This window comes from Stigmatopora argus, chromosome 4 (genome assembly GCF_051989625.1).
Source record: "Stigmatopora argus isolate UIUO_Sarg chromosome 4, RoL_Sarg_1.0, whole genome shotgun sequence".
Classification (NCBI taxonomy): domain Eukaryota; kingdom Metazoa; phylum Chordata; class Actinopteri; order Syngnathiformes; family Syngnathidae; genus Stigmatopora; species Stigmatopora argus.
Genome location: NC_135390.1, coordinates 19,262,658 through 19,282,513, shown reverse-complemented (window position 1 = coordinate 19,282,513; position 19,856 = coordinate 19,262,658). Strand labels below are relative to the sequence as shown.

Below are 19,856 nucleotides of genomic sequence, written 5' to 3'. Positions count from 1 at the left end.
ACTGCAAACTATTGTGCCGCGGTCGCTATGGTAACGAGCAGGCCAGACAAACACAATGGCCTTCATAGTTGATCATGTCTCTATTTTGTCTCTCAACAGCTGAAAGAGAAGCCTTCAACCTTTGGACTTGTTGTGCAGGGTCGTTTGGAAGAAACTGAATTTTCCTCAGGTATTACTTCATTTACCCCTATTTTTTCCAACTGTAAATCGCACCTGAGTATAAGTCGCACTTGCCAAAAAACGCACACTGACTGGGAAGTATACGTTGCATTTTTGCGGGCCAATTATCAAAAAGCAAAACAAACGCTATACATTAAAATATGATAGTAAAATAGAGAACAAAAGAGAAAATAGGCATCTTTTAATGTTAAATATGAAGTTTTTTGGATAACTATAGCCTAAAAATCAAGCTGTTGGTGGTCAGATTGAAAAAATGAAAAGACATATATAAGTCACAAGCTGAGCCAAACTATCAAAAAAAAGTGTGAATTTGGTCCTTTGAATTTAATATACCTAAAATATGGATACTTGACCCACCTGTGCATACGGGCTCATCTCCACTCCACTGCCGGTCGCCCTGACAACGGCGAATGACGACATCCAGGCCGCTGGGTAACGTCAAACCCGCTTTGCATCGCACTTCCAAAAGGGCCGAAAAGGAGTGGGTGGGGTGGAGGAGACGAGCCACCGTGTCATCTCTGGGGGCCAGGGGCCACGGGCATGTGCGACCTGCAGGGCAAAGCCAGGGAGAAGCAAATGTCAACTAGAGTTCCATGAAAATTTGACCAAAAAAACCCCTACAAAATACAAAAAAATGATCTCTAAGCATTTTTGCATGTTCCGTCAAAAACTCCCCAAAAAACCACTCGCACCAACGCCAAAAAAGTATCTCATAATCCCTCACACAAGCCCCTTTCCCACACAACAAACACTAATGATCACAATAATTACACTTATAAATGTAGCGCGCAAACACTCCCACGCCAAAAACCCACTCATTTTCACTTCAAAATCAAATCCCACTCACATTCCCTCCCCTCAAAAATAATCACCCGCACAACTCGCTCAAACTCATTAAACATTCTCTAAATCAGGGGTGTCAGACTCGGGTTGGTTCGCGGGCCGCTTTAACGTCAACTTGATTTCACGTGGGCCGGACCATTTTAGATATAATATTTAGATTTTTTTTTTATAAATGGATTAAAAGCCCTGAATATTCAGTTTTTTTATAGATCTAAAACAATGTTTATTTTAGTTTTTTTTTATATATTTTTAGATTTTACAAAATGATTTTTGAACTAAAAACAGAAAAAATTGATTAAAAAATGACAATTATTGATTTAAAAGGGGGGAAATCAGGAAATTTAATATACATCTATACTCTTCATTTTAATTTGATCCTAAAACAGAAAGTCGACACTCATGATTTACTTTCCCGGGCCACACAAAATGATGCGGCGGGCCATATTTGGCCCCCGGGCCGCCACTTTAACAAATGTGATCAAGTGGATGTGTTACACAATCCCCTACTACTACTACTCCATTTTATAATCTAGTGCGCTTTATATCTGAAAGAAATTTTAAGATTCATTCTCTTAAAGTGCATCTCATAGTGCGGAAAATACGGTCGGTACGTTAAATATTTTCAATTTTCGCATTTGTGTTTTTGCAAGGTGGGAGAACGTAAACAGGAATTTATTTCGAATGAGTTGAGTGAAATTTGGATGGCTGATTTGTCATTGTGTTGACATAAACACGTTGAGTCATTTTAAAGCGTGGGTTTAAGGTCGGCTTGTACTTGTTTGCTTGGATTGATTATTGTTTTTGCACGGTGGGAGAATGTAAACAGGAATTTATCTGTTTTTTTTATTTATATGTGCTCGAAATTCGCCTCAAAACAGCTCCCCTAAAAAAAAACCATACCTCCACAAAAAAAAAAACTCCCATCACCCACCAAAACCAATTCACACATGCGAAACAAAAAAAATTCACAAAACACCACACAGGGGGAAAAACAGTCCATTTTTTTTCACGCGTGAACGATATAGTACAGTATAGTAATATTCCAAAATAGCGTGTTTTCGGAAGCTCCAAAGTGTAAATGGAAGCCGCCGCCAGCTCATATCTGCAAGGCTGATTATGAGCACCATTTTTTTTTGTTTTTATACCACGTGTGAAATCTTCTTTGACGCCTCGTACAATATCTCGATAGTTCTTCGCCAGTTTTTTTTTCACACCTCCATTCGGATACAAAGCGTCCTCAAGCGTGTTGACACAGCTGTGAGTAAACACCATGGCCAATGGGGACACCAAAAAACAAACCAAAAAAATGTACCTGGAGCCACACAGCTGAGCCCGCACTGCCCATCGCAAAGACACTGACGTTTTGCAACGCAGTCTCGGTCGACTTTACATGGACGTGGACACGTCCTTTTTCTCTCTTCTCCCACCAGCCTCTTTGGACACGGCTCTGTTGGGACACACATGGAGCATTTGTTTGGCCCTTTGTTTTCCTTGGACACCCTCGTAAAAAAAAACAGCAAACACCTGAAGGCCGTCGTAAAATGCGTTGCCCTTTGTGGGGTGTTTTGGCGGAAGAGCAAATTGAATGCGGGTGGGCCGGGAAGATGTTTGCCACCCAGGTTGCTTTTTAAGGCGCTGGTTTAGGGCAGAGGGGGGTCAAAGTCGTTTGTTGGGGGTCATATGATGGCTTCCTTCAGTGGGTCACTGTTTATGGCACTTTGTGTCAAAGTGCCGGTTCGGGGGCGAAATCTGCCCCCCCTGCATCATTTTGTGTGGCCCGGGAAAGTCAATGATGAGTGCCGATTTTCTGTTTTAGGATCAAATTAAAATGAAGAGTATAGATGTATATTACATTAGCTGATTTTCCCCATTTTGAATCAATAATTGTAATTTTTTAATCCATTTTTTCTGTGTTTTTAGATCAAAAATCTTTTTGTAAAATCTAAAAATATAGTTTAAAAAAGCTAAAATAAACATTGTTTTAGATCTATAAAAAAATGAATATTCAGGGCTTTTAATCCATTTATTTAAAAAATCTAAATATTATATCTAAAATGGTCCGGCCCACGTGAAATCGAGTTGACATTAAAGCGGCTCGTGAACCAATCCGAGTCTGACACCCTTGATTCTAAAGCGTATGTGTCAAAGTGGCAGCCCGGGGGCCAAATCTGGCCCGCCGCATCATTTTGTGTGGCCCGGGAAAGTAAATGATGAGTGCCGACTTTCTGTTTTAGGATAAAATTAAAATGAAGAGTATAGCTTCTTTAAATCCATTTATAAAAAAAAGAAAATCTAAATATTATATCTAAAATGGTCCGGCCCACGTGAAATCAAGTTGACGAGTCTGACACCCCTGATTTATGGCAACTAAGGCTGCCTCGATAAAGTATTGTCAAATTTGTGCTGGTTAGTGGGCTACATTCACAGAAATTTGATCTAAAGTGGGCGAAGCCTTTATATTTTTGATCGAATAATTTTTACTGCATGAATGAAATATACCCCTTGATTGCCCGGCCACCGATTCAGGGTGTCCCCCCCCGCCTGATACCCGTAGTTAGCTGGGATAGGCTCCAGCACCCCCCGTGACCCTTGTGAGGATCAGCAGTTCTGAAAATTAATGAATAGTTCAAATCATTTTTTTAGCTTCTTATTGCAAATTGCATTTTTTAAGCTTTTCGAATTTACATTTTTTTTAAAGAAAAATAGCTAATATTCTTTTTTCACTTTTTGTATGTTATTTTTGAAAAATGTATTTAAATAAAAAGCTAAGATGAAGAAACAGTAACGTTTTGTATTAGCATTCCTAATTTTTTTAAAAACAAGATTTGAACTAAACAAAGACAAAAAAACATGTTAAATATTAATCCCTTTTAATATAAAGGTTTGCACACCTTAATTCATATGGAAATCATCTCTGGATGGATTAAAAAAATAAAACTGTGTGTGTATGTGCATGTGTGGGTACTCCATGCAAGCTTAGGTGAACAGATGGTGTTTACTTTAATATTTTTGCAAATATCCAAGAAAGCAGATCACAGCTTTTACTGGATTTTAGCACTCCCTTCAAAAATCCCTTTCGTTCCCATCAACTTTTCCTGCTTTCATCACAAAGTAAATCCTTATTTGGACTAACACGCCAATGCAAAACAGGAGCAAAAGGGCAGGAAATGGCCAAGCGGACTTACTGTACCGTACTGTAAATACCAAAGCGTGCATGTGTGTATATAGTCGACACGTGGAATCCCTTTTTTTCAACCAAAACACACATGGGCTCACATGGCAACAAGAAGTGCAGTACATGAGTGAGCAAAAGAAGACAAAGTGTACCAAAACGAACAGTATTAGAACATTGTGTTTTGACGAAATGCACACGAGTGAGCGTACCTGAAGTTGTCTGCGGGGTGACGGTTCCGGTCAGGGCCCACACCAGGGTCACGAGTAGGAGAGTGCGGTCCATCCTGGAAGACGAGCCCACGACCATATGAAGTTGGGACATGCCGACAACAAGTTGGGAAGGAACAGAGGGGGGGGGCTCAAAAAGTGGGAAGGGTGGTAGGGGTCATCCAAAAGAAGAGGGAGGGATTGCAACACATCTGCTCTGCACTGAGGAGGAGGAAAAGCGTAAATTCCAGTCGGAAGGACCTTTCACCCATTTCGGGAAAGACCAAATCAAATGAGTGCAATTGGTGGAGTGACACCAGACGCAAATTGTAGTTTGTTTTTGAGCCAATCGCAGGACAAATGTAGACTGATGAATTTGTATCGTATTTTCCGCACTATAAGGTGAATTGAATTTTCTCAAAAAATGGCAGTGCGCCATTTAAAAATCATATTGGTTCATTTTTACATCAAATTTCTGTGAATGTAGCCCACTAACCAGCACAAATTTGACAATACTTTATCGAGGCAGCCTTAGTTGCCATAAACCTGGGGTGTCAGACTCGGGTTGGTTCACGGGCCGCTTTAATGTCAACTTGATTTTACGTGGGCCGGACCATTTTAGATATAATATTTAGATTTTTTTTTTTATAAATGGATTAAAAGCCCTGAAAATTCTGTTTTTTATAGATCTAAAACAATGTTTATTTTAGCTTTTTTTAAATATATTTTTAGATTTTACAAAATGATTTTTGAACTGAAAACACAGAAAAAATGGATTAAAAAAAATACAATTATTGATTTAAAAGGGGGAGAATCAGGAAATTTAATATACATCTATACTCTTCATTTTAATTTGATCCTAAAACAGAAAGTCGGCACTCATAATTTACTTTTCCGGACCACACAAAATGATGCGGCGGGCCAGATTTGGCCCCCGGGCCGCCACTTTGACACAGGTGATCTAGTGGATATGGTACACAATCCCCTACTACTACTACTGCGTTTTATAATCCAGTGCGCTTTATATCTGAAAGAAAATTTAAGATTCGTTCTCTGAAAGTGTGTCTTATAGTGCCGAAAATACGATCGGAGAGTTAAATATTTTCAATTTTTGCGTTTGTGTTTTTGCAAGGTGGGAGAACGTAAACAGGAATTTATTTCGAATGAGTTGAGTGAAATTTGGATGGCTGATTCATCATTGTGTTGACATAAACACGTTGAGTCATTTTAAAGCGTGGGTTTAAGGTCAGGGTTGTACTTGTTTGCTTGGATTGATTATTTGGGTGCTGGAGTCACAACTATAGGAGAGTTGCTTTTGCCTTCAAACAACATTAGCAACAACTTGAGTCGCCGTCATTTCAATGATAACCGTCAATGAAAACACAGCTGTTCAAGTTATGAATTGAATTATAGTGAGTTTGAATAGATTGCATTTTAAGGGATTGGATAGGAAAACAGGTTTCGGAGAAAATATTAGATTAAAAATGTGCTAATATCACCGTATTTTCTCGCATAAATGCCATATTTGTCACTCCAAAAAATAATGACGGAATTGTGGGTACGGCTTATATGCGCACAAATTAGACTTGACATCCACAAAACTACAAAGTGACAGACGAAACGCCATAACGCAAGACAATGCGGCCCATACGGTCATTTTTTTCAAAATAGTGAAAAGATAAACAGATAAAACACTAAACAAAATGTATTTTGCCGACTATGAATGAAATTCAAGAAAAAAACGTACCTTGCATAAAACGTGAAAAAACTCACTTACTTGTGCCTGCCAATGCTCGCTCAGGGCGCCGCCATCTTACCTAGGGATGATAAACTACATCACTACGGACAGACTTCCTGGTTGTACTGCTCACATGACTTCCTTTTTTAATTTGGCAAACACCGTTTAAGAATGTGTAATCCAGCAATTGATTCAGGCAGTATCTCAAAATACCAAGTGCGATGATTTTCCCTTCAAAGTGACACATTTTCACTCTCTATTAAAACCATGAATATGGAGGTGAAAAAAATCAGAGGGCGGCTTATACGAGAGAAATTGTAAAATTCAACAATTTTAAGAGTGCGGCTTATCGGCGGAGGCGGCTAATATGCGAAAAATACAGTACAGTGGTAATTATTCTCTATATATTTATAGTATTCATTTAAATTTTAGCATGAAGTCGACACACACAAAATGTACCTTCGCGGACCGCCCAAAGTGATGCGACGGTCCGTATCTGGCCCCCGGGCCGCCGCTTGCCCACCTGTACTGTAAAAAGAGCCAAACCAGATCAGTGGTGAATGAGAATAATCTTTTATTGGTGTAATTCTTGGGGAAATCTCAACTACATCCATAGAACCGGCACATAGCGGGGCCCACTGATGTCACAGGTGTGTGTGTGTGGGGGGCACGGGGGTCCGATGCAGTTCATTTAGAGTCACGCTAACGATTGATCAAGCACATCTGTGTGGAGATTAAGAACTGTCCTGTTGGGGGGGGGGGGGGGGGGGGGGCTGAACAATATCACTTGAGGGAAGGTGGAAAAGGCTGAAAGAAACGACAATGTCGTGCATAGTTCAGCGGGTGCGTGAGAATTTCGTCCTTAAAAAAAAAAGACACGGGGGGTCCGGGGGGGTCCACAATGATGAATTCCATGAAAGCAGTAGTGTGGTTATAGTGTCTGTGGGCAATATTGAGGAATACCAGAGTGACAAGTTCATAGTCTCTTTTTTTTCCAAGGTGCATCGAACTGGATCATCCAAAGGAATAAAAACAGTCGTTAATATAGAACAACAACAATAACAGGGGTAATCCTTATAATAATCATAACAATCAGCATAATAGATGCAATAAAAAAAATCAAGGAGGGGAATTTTTGAAATCCAAAAAAAAAAAAAAAGCAACTTTGCGGCTCGTAGAAACGATTTTGGCTTTAAAAGTGAGAGGAATCTCCCAGAATATGCTAAAAGAAATTAGCATAGGCCCTTCCCATAATACTTTTTGAAAGGCAATTTGAAAGTGATTGGAGCACATGGAAAAAAAAAATCACCTTAGAAAGTATTTTTGAAAAATATCTTCTTTTGTAAAAATAGTTAGAATAACAAAAATCTGTTTTTCTATCGAATTTCGTTCACTTTGACTTGCCGATGATGACGCTTAGCTTAGCTTAGCTTAGCTTAGCATTACGACACGGTACACTAATGTTGTAGTGTTTAAATCCAGTACCGCTGAGCTAACTACAAAAAAAATCATATTTAGGGAAATATCATCCATCATATTAGCTGGAAAAAAAGGGAATGAATGGAATAGAAAGAGAAGCAGCATCCCAAAAAGTGTCCTTTTTTTGTGAAGCACAAATCTGCTCCAATTAGCCTAGCCGGTTAATTTCAGGGGGGGCGGATTGTCTTTTTCAACAACAAAAAAAAAGATGTTTCTCCAAAAACGCTAGATTCGACGTGTCGGGGAAAGTAAAATGAAGAAAACATAAGTGCTTGCGTTGCTTGCATAAGTAAAATCCACAAAAAAAGTAGAACTATACGACATGAACATCATTTTTTTGCTCTCTATGTTACAATTGTTATTCCACGCGCCGTCACCCGTCGTAAAGAAACGCTCGTTATGCCTGACTCCGTCATAAAAAGATAGCCTTCCCACGTCTCTATTCGCGTAGAAAATATACAAAATTATTCTCCGGATTTCTACTCTCCCTCTAAAGTTTTTTGTTTTTCTGACGTATTATAAAAATATACAATTCTCCAATAGCAAAACCCTTAAAAGTCACATCTGTTAAATTATTCTCTCCGTCGGTGGCTTTTTTGAAGAGCTCGACAAAAAACAAGACACCTGAGCTGCGGAACGCATGCCTTCCTCACCATCCTCTTCCTCCTAATACATTCAACATCATAATCACCCCTCCCTCCCCTGTTAATCATCATTAGCATCGTCACGATTCCAGACTTGTCCATCTGTCATCTCGAAGAGTTTGAAACCAAAAAAAAGGGAATCCAGCTTATTTTACTTCTGGTCGTGGTTGTCCGTCCATCACTGGTCGCCTAGGCGATTTTCGTATTTGCTCAAGATGTTGCGACAGCGGCCAAGTTCCTTGCGCATCTCGGCAACTTCCTGTCGCAGGGCGGCGTTCTCGCGCTCCAGGTAGGCGGCGCGCACCGATATTTGGTTCTCCTTGAGGCGCCGGGCGTCTCGGGAGCGCTTGGCCGCCTCGTTGTTTTTGTATCGCCGGCTCCAGTACTTCTCGTCCTGAAGATGGACGGCGTGAAGGATACCCAGAAAGATAAAAAACAAAATGTTCCGTTAGAAATGGATAATCGTCATTTATGGACTAAAGGACACGTCGTTTTTTTAATAGATTTTTACAAGCTAATGAGATTCTTTGGTGTTTTTCGTTTTCTTGTCAAATTTGGTGTGAGCAGCCTGTAGTCATATAATAATAATAAGAATAAGAATAATGATGATGATAATAATAATAATAATAAAAATAATAATAAAAATGATATTGATAATGATGATAATAATAATAATGAAAATAATAATAAAAATGATAATGATAATAATAATCAAGTTAATAATAATGATGATAATTAATAATAATAATGATGATAATGATAATAAAAATAATGATAAAAATGATAATGGTGATAATAATAATAAAAACGATAATGATGATAATAATAATAAAAATAATAATGATAATAATAATAAAATAAACAATAATACAAATGATAATAATATTAATAATAATAATAACAATAATAATACAAATGATAATGATAATAATAATAAAAATGATAATAATAATAAAAATGTGATAATGATAATAATAATAATCGGACATGGGCTTTGTCATCATCATTGACTCGACAAAAGCCTAATTGTCATCATACTCAGATAACTGCGTATGACAAAATTGGTAAATTATATTATTATTATTATATGGGTCTCGTAGTAAAAAAATATGATTAAGGAAGAAAAATGGCTCTTTTGGTTTGCTAGTGATTGCTGCCCAAGCCATTTGGAATGGGTGGGTAGGCAGCAAATGTTCATTCACTGCCAGCCTTCCCACTTCAAATGAATTCAAATTCTTAATTTTATGAACATGATTGGCACTGAAAGCCTCATTTCATGACTAATAAAAAAAATATGTAGAAGTGCAAGGAGTAAATGATAAATCCCAAATAGTCGTTTATCAAAATTATCCACCACTATTTTGAGAAGTGAGTAATTGTTTGGTGATTAGTAGTTTGACTTCAAATTGTCCAAATTCTAGGAATTAGAAGAACCCCCCCCCCAACAAATGTTAGTTTCTAAGAGGAAAATAACTGTTTGAACACACAAAAAATAACACTGCTTACAGGCAGCCATTTTGCGATGCGCTTTATACATGTGAATGTGATAATGGGCATTAACTATGTAATGAGGAAAGGCAGGTCATTTGGGATAGTTGCATTTGATTGGCTGAGATAGTAACCAAGATTGGTAAAATGGCTACCACCAATTTTTTTTTATCCACGTTGTTTAACAACTATTATGCATCACAGAAAATGAAATTCTGTGTCTCTTTGTAATGAATTTGACATGATTATTTACACTGGGATGGCCATGAAAAACAGAAGCTGTTAGAAGTGTTGACGCTCACCTTCAGGTTATCGGGCACCAGGATCTTGCGCGCCTTTTTCACCATGGGCTGCGGCTTTAGCTCCTCTTCGCTAAAGGTCTGTCTGGGGTCAAAGTTTTGTTGGCCGGAGCCGTTGGACAAAACCATGTCCGAGGAATCCATGTCAAAGATCCCCACCGCGTCCGAACCGCCGCTCGTCGGCGTCAGCAAGGGCGGGCACGAGGACGATGGCGAAGAGGACGACGAAGATGGCGACTCGCACGAGTCGTTCATACTCGTCTGGCTCCCTGTCGATGAAACGGAGATGTCAAAATACTGATTTGGGGGGAGGGGGACAATTAAATGGCATATCATTCATTGTTAACCTTGATATTTTCGGGTTGGGAAATTTGCTCATGCAAAATGTCTTCATGGGCTCGGGGAAATATAAAAGTACCCACCAGGGGGAAACAAAGAGCCACTTTCTTCGTGGCGTAAAAGTTATTCCAGCTGCGTTCACTGCTTAAACCAAGGGTGTCAAACTCGGGCCGCAATAACATCAACTCGATTTCATGTGTGCCGGACGATTTTAGATATAATATTTTGATTTTTTTTATTTATTGGATTATAAGAACTGGATCAAATCCCGAAATATTCAGTTTTTTTTATAGATATAAAACTGTTTATTTCAACTTTTTTTTCTTAGTAAGGGAAAACATCTAATAATCGTTTGTTTTTCATTTTAAATGGAAACATTTTTTTTAAATTATATTCAATACTAAAGTCGAAAACCAAAAATATTTTTATATATTTATTTTTAGATTTTACAAGATGCTTTTTGAACTAAAAACACAGGAAAAAATGGATTAAAAAATTGCAATTATTGATTTAAAAGGGGGAAAATCAGGAAATATAATATACATCCATGATCTTCATTTGAATTTGATTCTAAAACACAAAGTTGGCACTCATGATTTACTTACTCGGGCCGCACAAAATGATGCGGCGGGCCAGATTTGGCCCTCGGGCCGCCACTTTGACACCTGTGGTTTAAACCATCAACGAGAATATGACGACTACTACTACTACTACTACTACTACTGTTAGTACAAATCAACAATCAAAACCTTGTCAAGTTCTGGACAGAGAGATGTGAACGTGGGAACCGTTATGTAATGCTTTGCCCCTCCCCTGGAAATCAGTCGAGTGAAGTGGGGGGCCACAGAAGGGTTTTACCTAACCCCACACATGCACCTTCAAGCCACATCAACTCCCCTAAGCACGTAAACACCAAAAAGGCTATTTGTTATGGATGTGGGCGCGAAGTAGAGCCAGCAATCGATATTTGCTAGGCAGGCTTGCTAAGCTTTTACTGTGGTATTGATAGACAGCGCTAAGCGGTATACAGGGAAGATAGCAAGCAGCAATGGAAATTCCAATGAATATTCTATGTAACACTTTGGGAAAGTGTTTAAATGACGGTAATGTTTTTAGCTTGAAGCGAAATCTATGGCTCGTGGGCCAAGTGCGGCTTGCTGGGACATTTCACAATGCACTTCTATAAATGAGAGGGAAGCCATTTGCGAGAGAAAAGTGAAGAACTGCAAGTCATTAACGACTCCTTAAAAACACTACAACAAGGTTTACTGCTGCCTATAAAGCTACAGATTGACATTTTTTTTCAATTACGCATGGCTGTGGCCAGTCTAGGATGTTGTCCGCCTTTTGCACCAAAGTCAGTTGAAATAGGCTATTAATAATAATAATAATAATAATAATAATACAAAATAATAATAATACAAAATAATAATAATACAAAATAATAATAATAAAAATGATAATAATAATACAAATAATAATAAAAATGATAATGATAATAAGCGGACATGACTAGCGTGAGCACAAAAACGGAATTATTGCGGTTTTAAATCAGTGGCGAACCATGGCGTTGCAGGAATTGAGTGTGCAATAATATACATTTTTGAACTTTTAATATAGACCTAAGAGTACTTTATATAGCAGAAATGGTAAAAACAAGAAAATGGGAATTTGTATGCGATAGCAAAAAAAAAAATCTCAAAACCTAGCTTGATGACTAAACTAGCGGTAGCGATCCAAAATCTTGAAGGTGAAAATTGAGTAATGTTATTGTTTTAGGATGAAGATTTGGTCCATTTTCAAGTTTTCTTGTGAAGGCCAGATTTTGAGAGAAAAATTCTTCAAAGCAGGAGCATTCAGTTCCAAACATGTTGACATTAGCCCACCATTTGAATAATCCTTTGCGAATAGCAAAAAAAATCATAATGAATTGAAAGAACACCTTTTTAAACCACTGAGCAGCTTCCAACCCATTAACAAAGAAAAAATCAAATTTAGGTGGTTCCTTTTGTATGAAACTCCAAAGTCAAAGAGTACAAAAGGATCTTTCTGTGACACCTAAAACCACATTCCGCACTGCGGATCCACATCTGAGTTGCAAAAAACACACGTTTCCACGGTTAGGCACTCACGAGTATCTTGGTATGCTTAATTGTTTTCATTTACTCTTTGTTTTTTTTGTTTTTTTTGCCGACAGAGAGAAATCAGTGCAGCCACCTGCTGCTGGACGGTTCTGCTGGAATGTGCCGGCTCAATCCCCGGGCCTCCAAACGAGAACATCTTTCCCATCTGAAACCCCACTTCAGATAAGCCTATTTACCCATGATGCTAAAGGGTTAACCTTGAGCGCAGTTCAGTGAGTTTTCATCATTCTGTTTGATATTAACACAATCGGCTCTTTCATGTACAACCATATTTGGTATCGCTTCAAAATGGACGTCAGGCGCCTTGTATGAGGCATGTGATTTTTTTTTCCCCCAACCCGTGTCAGAGCTAGAATTAAGGATACTGAACGCAAAATCAATTCAAATGATTAGTATTCTCTTGGCCAAAAGATGAATTTTAGTCTGTAGGTGTGCTTAAAAGAGTTAAAAAAATATATTTATATTGTGAATTATTCACTCCGTGCCCTAGCACAGAGATATTTGCTAGCATTATTCATTAGCGATCAAATGTCCAGTGTTTCAGGCAGCAGCCGAGCAAGTCCCCGCCTCCTCCCACCCGTTGGCTCCTCCCCAATGTGTACCGACCCGCCTCTAGTTCTCTCACTCCAGCGGACTCAGGCAGCCTGGGCACGTGTAGCGACGCGTGCACATGGCCGTGGCGTGTGAAGTGAGGGGAGATTTAAAGACACGCAATCGTAAACACTCCACGCGGCGCTCTCCCTCGCTCTTTCTGTCTCCCTTTCCAGAAACGCTTTTGACCTCCCCTCCCTCCCATGCCGGCGATTATTAATAATTGGCCGGGGTCGAACGCTGACCGTGTCCTCGCGCCAAAGAACATTGATCACATGCAAAAAAACAGCCAAGCTGACTCGTAAAAATTCAATCTCGTGGTGAGTTTCCCCTCTCTCCCGGCCGGGGACGTAAGCGTATCTCGGCTTTACTGAGCTGAAGGGACCAGATTTGAACCCTGGGGGGGGTCATTTCAATCCTGAAGTCTATTTCTATGCTCTTGTAAAGCCCCATGACAGTATCTCAGGCTTGCGCTTTTGATTCCACGGGACATAAAAAGTGCTTTGTCACCGCGGCGTCTTCGTTTGAAATTTCCCCACTAGCCCGTGGGAACATTACACGCATGGCTTAGCCTCCACCGCATTTCAAGTGAACTGCGTGCAGCATCCTCAATTTGGGGAGGACAATTTGTCAGCGATAAGGGGGCCCCCGGGGTTCCCGGTACCTTCTCGGTTGATTTCGGCCAACTCACCGTGCAAACAGTCGTTGCCTCCGGTTAGGCTGGGCGGTTGCGCCACCTCCAAACCCAGCAGGGACGGCGGGGAGGACGAGGACGAGGGCGACGAGATCGAGGAACCTGGCGGGGATGGGGGCGGTAGGCACTGGGAGCTCTGGTTGGGCACGGCAGATGGGGAGCTCTGAGAAGGGATCTGGGCCGAACTGGAACTGTTGTTGTTGTGCATGCTCCCCATTCCGTTTTCGGTCAGAAACTCCTCCAAGTCCATGTACTGCAGCTGGAAGAGCCCCCCGTCCGCCGGGAGGGTGCGATCCCACAAAAGAGGGCCCAAGAACTGGTTAAAATTGCCCGTTCCATTTCCGCCGGTGCTTGCTCCGTTGCATCCATTGGCGCCCCCGGCGCCGCCGCCGCCACCACCGCCCATTCCAGATGGGTTCCTCATGGAGCACACGCCCAAAGAGTCTTCATCCAGGTCCATGGATCGTTCTTTATCTGATGATGAATAAGACGAACAAATAATGAATAATAGAATATGATTCTTTAGAGAACAAGCAAAATGCTTTGAGGGCAGGCCTTTGAACTTTTAAGTGACATTTGGACCTTTAGGGTGTGTTATGACTTTTATACTTAGGAAACACCCTTATCCTGGTAAAGATGCTGTTCTGCCACCAAACTAAAAACAAACACTCTAAAGTGGGAAAATATTACAATCAGACGCTGTCTAACAAAAAAAAAAAAATCCACTATGATATACAAGTTATGCCAGGGAAGTGTTGAAGAATGGCTACATCTTTTAAACAGGCTCTTTGTAAAAATACGCCTTTTCATCTGTGGACCTACTTTTACATAAAGAAATAGGATTTTTTTTTACAGTTTCTTTCCTGTTCTTCAAAGCCTTTCTTTCATACCATTACTTTGGTGTAAGCATCCACAGAGCTATGAGATGGGCAGACGTCAGCATTTCCCACACCCATTAACATTTTTGGTCGTAAATATTGAACACTAAAATGTTCAAATTGTCAATTTATTTAATTTCAGACCCTAATTTGTAATTGACTCTTAAAAATGATTCCCTGTCATCATTCCCAGGCCGCATAAGTAGTTGACTTCAATGTCATAAAAGAGTTGTCAGATCAAAGTTTGATATTTTAAGACATAACAGTCTGGCATTTGTCGTCCTTGGTTGTGATGGATTAAATTGTAGAAAAAAACAGCCAAATTATGACTACAACTAGAGAAATAAACACTAAGGCCAATATTCCCACCAAGCCATACTGTAGTGTTGTCCAATTTGGTATTTTTTTGGTTATTCTTGTCCAAAATTGTAAAGCGAATCACCTAAGAACCAAAAAACTTGGTCTATCTGCTCTATTCGGCTGCTTATTGGATCAAAGTAGAGGCCTAAGTCACTTTTCCACTAAACATTTTAGAGTTTTGGTTTTATTTGTCAAAATCCTAAAGGTGTTTTATCTACAGAACCAACAGTTTGGGCCACGATTCTATTAAACCACAGAGGACGTGAATAGAGCATGGTTTGGTCCAATTCCCAACGACATGCTCTATGATCTGTTCCTAACGTCAACTGGGCAAAAAAGTCACGTGCAACTTGGCAACAAATCAGGTCTTAGTGTTTGGGATTGTAGTATAACGGCCAAAATGGGTGGAAAGGTGGCATCTCCTGCTCCCAACATTTCCACTGGCTTCTAAAACAACTCCTTCCGTGCCCCCTGCCGCCCACCTCGCACAAGCTCCCGACTCACAGATGGAGCAGATGGCAATAGAATTGCAGTATTAAAACCAGAGCCAGTACCCTTTAGTTACCGTTACATACAGAGTACGTAAGCTCCCGGGCTAATCTCGCCATGGCGGGAAACCAGAACGCATGTGAGCCTGGACATTAAACACACATTGTAATCTGAGTACTAATTGCCAAACGGTTCCAATCCCAGATCATGCCTAACATGGTGGTTCTAGCTGCAGGGGTCGGGAACCTTTTTGAAAGACAGAGCCATAAACAATTTCTATTTTCAAATATTATTCCTTGAGAGCCATAATCCCAATTTAAAAGTCAAAACACATGAAAATGTGCAATTTTTTTAAAGTCATTTTACAACTTTTAAAGTACAAAAAGTCTTTTCATTATTTGGACAACATTGTTAAGCTGTTGCTAATCAATGAATGTCAATGAGTTCAATGAGTTTCAATGAGAGAATGAATGCAGAAGACTAATGAAAAAAAAAATCAATGCCACAGTGCCGACGTGACGTTCCTATTGGTACGTTCGGGACTATGTTCTCTCACCACCGGTTTCCATATTTTAGCTCAGAGCCATTTGCACCCATCAAAAGAGCCACATGTGGTTCCCGAGCCATAGGTTCCCTACCCCTGTTCTAGCATGTTGCATATTTTGTACTCGGAAGAGCGGTGGCAGGTGGAACTGTGATTGAGGCGTCACGTGGTGCACGACGTAAACAATAGCCCACCTTTGAGATCGCAATTGCTTCTCAAGCGTTGGTCCCCCTTCATGGGGTGCTGGAGCAGGGATTTGAGCCCCGCCATGGAGTTGAGGTGCCCCCCGGTCAGGGAGCCAGCCGGCTGGGTGCAACTCCCGAACTGGGGGCTCGCGCCTGCTGGGAGGTCTGGAGTGGGGAGCTGGGTGAGCTGCCTGGACATCCTGGGATAGATGGATGAGGAGGTGGGGGGCACAAAAAAAACCACCTGTGGGGTGGAAATGGGGGAGGGGGGGTTGCTTGTACTTGAAGGGGTGAGGTGAGCTGACCACTCAAGCTACCAATAGGCGTTGGGATGACTGTGCATGAAGCGGGGGCGAGAGAGGGGGGGCAGAGGAAGAAGGGGGGTTGTTTATAGCATTGCCATTGTACAGATTTATAATAGCAAGTATAGTATTAACAGCACATGCAGGTGGTATTTACCTTTTTCTCGCAGTAAGATGACAGCAAGCCCCTTTTATTTGGTTGCAAGACTGTTTGCCTCGAAGTATTCCATTGCACTCCTCTGGGGGGGGTCCAAATACTGTCAAGTGAGTGTAAAAGATCACCAAAATTTATTGGTGTTCAGGGAGGGGGGCAACGCAAAGCAAAAGCAAGCAGTTGCAACCCCAGAAAATGCAAAACGGTATCCGCTGTTGTTGTTGTTGTTGTTGTTTTCGAGGAAGGGAGCAAAGGTCTTGGTAGTTTAAAAAAAAAGTCCCAAAAGAATCGGTTAATATACGAAATCGACAAGGGTGTCGATGTTGTCGTTCAAATGACAAGTTGATGTTTCTCTTCTCAGTGCTCGCGTTCACTTGTCCGTCGCGTGGAAGTGGGAGGAGGGACCGAGTGGTGGTGGGAGTAGGTGGAGGGGGGGTCGTTTCCTCCTTCTCTGTCCGTACTCCTTCTCATTTGCATCCGACGGCTCGAGTCACGGGCACGGTTGTGTGTGAAAGCCGTCGTCCTCCTCCTCTTTGGAGCTCAGATGGAACGGACACGGGCGGCTCACGTGACGTCAAACGTCGCGGAATAAACTCGGAGTGGGTTGGCCAAAACTCTTGACTGATCCCCCCCCGAGCTTGTGCTATTATTTATGAGCGACGCCCACTCTCGTGCCGCACCTCGAGGAGACGTCTGCTGTCACTTGTTCTTGTTTGTTTACTCCCCGGCAGTAACACCAGGGTCGTTTATCTTCCAGGCTAACGCCACAAGCTAACGCTACTAGCTAAAGTGTCCAAAACAACCTTGCTCGCGGGGACTTAAAAACACACTACCGCTTCTTCCCTCACTCACCGTCATATTTAGTCCAAACGGGAATGTTATAAAGTGTCTTTTCGACTTTGCTACACGTTAGTAATCCAAAGAAAACGTGAGTGTGCAGTTTTTTTTTTACGTTGCTTCCCGATGTACTGTACAAAAGCGACACGGCTCACGTGTACCGGACACGCGGAGACGAGTCTGTCCGCTGGCGGCTCTCGCTCTGATTGGCCGGGAGCTCGGCGTGTTCGAGCGCCGCTATTGGCCAGAAGTAGGTCGGTCGGTCACGCCCACCCGGATTCCCTCCGTGCATGCTACTGCCGCGTGAGAGCGAGTTGGAAGGAGGACAAAAAAAGGCACGAGGGCGGCCCAACTTGCTCCGCCGTACCCGTCGAGCACATGCAAAACAGCGCGCCACAGGAATCCGACTCTGCACGGCCCACAGACGGATGTTGACAGGGCCGAGACAACGTTGACGGGTGAATCATTTGCGAGCGTGAGCACACACGTGACTGATCGAAATGAACCATGATGTGAAGAGCAGAGGCTCCGTCACAATGTTTAGGCGTGATTTGTTTGTCGTTCCTGTCATAGCAGGAGTTTCCTATCCATTTCAAAGTCGTTATTGCATACCTGTCAACCTCTGCCGATAACTGCCCTTATAAATGATTATGATTCCCCTTACAACCCCCCCCCAAAAAACTTACAAACACCGTACGAGTCGTACAGTGTTTGTAAGGTTTTTTGGGGGTTTGTAAGGGGAATCATAATCATTTATAAGGGCAGTTATCGGCAGAGGTTGACAGGTATGTTATTGTGACCTGAAGTCTAGACTTTTGAGACCCTTAGCCTAGGGAGAATTTGATTTGGAGGGCCACCAACCATGCAGCGTAAAACTTTGACTTGCCGAGTAGTGTCAAAAGTTGTACACAAGGTGATAGCCATAGTCCAAATCTTTCCAAGTGGGAGATCTGGGAGTGATTGAACAATGTTCAGTCGATGACAGCCATTGCAGTTCGAATGGATTTGATTTCTACAAGTAATATATTAAAATTCATAGCAGAATGAAGAGAGCCGCGTGATTTTACGTGTATCACCGTTGAAACCAATGAAAGTCCATTTGAAATGTTACAGGAATTACTTTCATTTTCTAGTATATGTCAGTCCAATCATTGCAGGATTTGAAAATTCAATTAAAAATGACATTCTCTGATCTAAACCCCATAGAAACCTCAAGAAATGGAGGAATCGCCTTTCAGCTGCAATTGATGCCAGTGAGCATTTCTTTATCACATCGGGGGCCCACGTTTGCTCAATTACTACATCGACAAGGTAAGAAGAATTATAGTAGTTAAATGAGTTTGGATATTTGTGTAATGGCTTCTGTTTTTAGTTTTTAAAACCTCGCTTATTTGTTCAAATAAGTAATATCAGGCTTGGGTAATTCCATTCAAAATGTCTTCCCACGAAACCTCAGTTCTTAACATTTAGTTCAATTTACCAAAATGATCATTTTAGTTCAATTTACCAAAATGATCTCATACTACTAAAATGTCTAAAAAAAAACCAAGTAGATACACAGGTTATGCAACTTCTGCCAAGTAGAGTATCATTTGATTGTTCTGCTTGTCACATGACATCACTAGCATGAATAGTTAAGTCATCTTTCAACCAATTTGAGGAAATCAGATCATTTCACAAAGCTCACCCAACAATCTCACGGTGCTGCACATTGCTTGGTAATCACTGGTTTAAACTTTGGATTCGTAAGACTCCAGTAAACATAAGACTCCATTTTGAACACTGCACAAATGAGTGGAATCCACAAGGACTTCTATCATCTCTGGTGTTGACATTAGTTAGATATAGGTCAACTGGTTTTGCTTCCTGAGAGTTATTGTAGCATATTATGGACGTTTTTTCTCTCTCTGTGGAACATTTTAAGTGTAAAATAGCAAGGAAAACTCACAGCCATAAAGTATTATCCTCCCTGTCACAGTGTAAATCCATGTGACTTGACTTGGATGGCAAAAGCACGCTGGACCTTGGGAACAGGAGTCCTGTGTCATTTACTGACACCTAGTGGAGGGAGGGAAAATAGCAGTGAGTGGATTAAGGCCAAATTATATTTTGAACACCATCTGCATCCATTGCAAGTAACTATTTACTGGAAAACATATTTAACCACATCATTGTTCCCCACAAATATTAAAATAGGCCATTTTATTTATAATACCTTCTAACAGGAAATGTCTTGAAATTTCCTTTATCATGTTTTGGGAGGCTTTAAATAACAAAGGAAAACCGG

The 19,856-nt window shown here is 41.0% G+C and overlaps 2 protein-coding genes across 2 annotated transcripts; both read right to left on the bottom strand.

Annotated features, from left to right (window-relative positions):
* Nucleotides 1-457: 457 nt before the first annotated feature.
* Nucleotides 458-4,516, bottom strand: LOC144073363 (protein lev-9-like). The gene is made up of 3 exons (XM_077599119.1): nucleotides 4,408-4,516; nucleotides 2,336-2,470; nucleotides 458-729 (listed from the first exon to the last, which is right to left on the bottom strand). The coding sequence occupies exons 1-3, from the start codon at nucleotides 4,502-4,504 to the stop codon at nucleotides 473-475; spliced, it is 489 nt and encodes a 162-aa protein (XP_077455245.1). The 5' UTR covers nucleotides 4,505-4,516; the 3' UTR covers nucleotides 458-472.
* Nucleotides 4,517-6,902: 2,386 nt separating this feature from the next.
* Nucleotides 6,903-17,345, bottom strand: dbpb (D site albumin promoter binding protein b). The gene is made up of 5 exons (XM_077599118.1): nucleotides 16,736-17,345; nucleotides 16,286-16,611; nucleotides 13,818-14,294; nucleotides 10,056-10,321; nucleotides 6,903-8,659 (listed from the first exon to the last, which is right to left on the bottom strand). Exons 2-5 carry the CDS (start codon nucleotides 16,473-16,475, stop codon nucleotides 8,444-8,446), a joined length of 1,149 nt encoding a protein of 382 aa, XP_077455244.1. The 5' UTR covers nucleotides 16,476-16,611; nucleotides 16,736-17,345; the 3' UTR covers nucleotides 6,903-8,443.
* Between the last annotated feature and the right edge of the window lie 2,511 nt (nucleotides 17,346-19,856).

Coding starts and splice junctions, on each gene's coding strand:
- LOC144073363 (XM_077599119.1), bottom strand. CDS start 4,504: ATGGTCGTGGGCTCGTCTTCCAGGATGGACCGCACTCTCCTACTCGTG. Junction 2,471..4,407: donor CACCCCGCAGACAACTTCAG/GTACGCTCACTC, acceptor GTGTCCCAACAG/AGCCGTGTCCAAAGAGGCTG. Junction 730..2,335: donor GCTCAGCTGTGTGGCTCCAG/GTACATTTTTTT, acceptor TTTGCCCTGCAG/GTCGCACATGCCCGTGGCCC.
- dbpb (XM_077599118.1), bottom strand. CDS start 16,475: ATGTCCAGGCAGCTCACCCAGCTCCCCACTCCAGACCTCCCAGCAGGC. Junction 14,295..16,285: donor AAGCAATTGCGATCTCAAAG/GTGGGCTATTGT, acceptor ATTCATCATCAG/ATAAAGAACGATCCATGGAC. Junction 8,660..10,055: donor TGGTGCCCGATAACCTGAAG/GTGAGCGTCAAC, acceptor GTCCATCTTCAG/GACGAGAAGTACTGGAGCCG.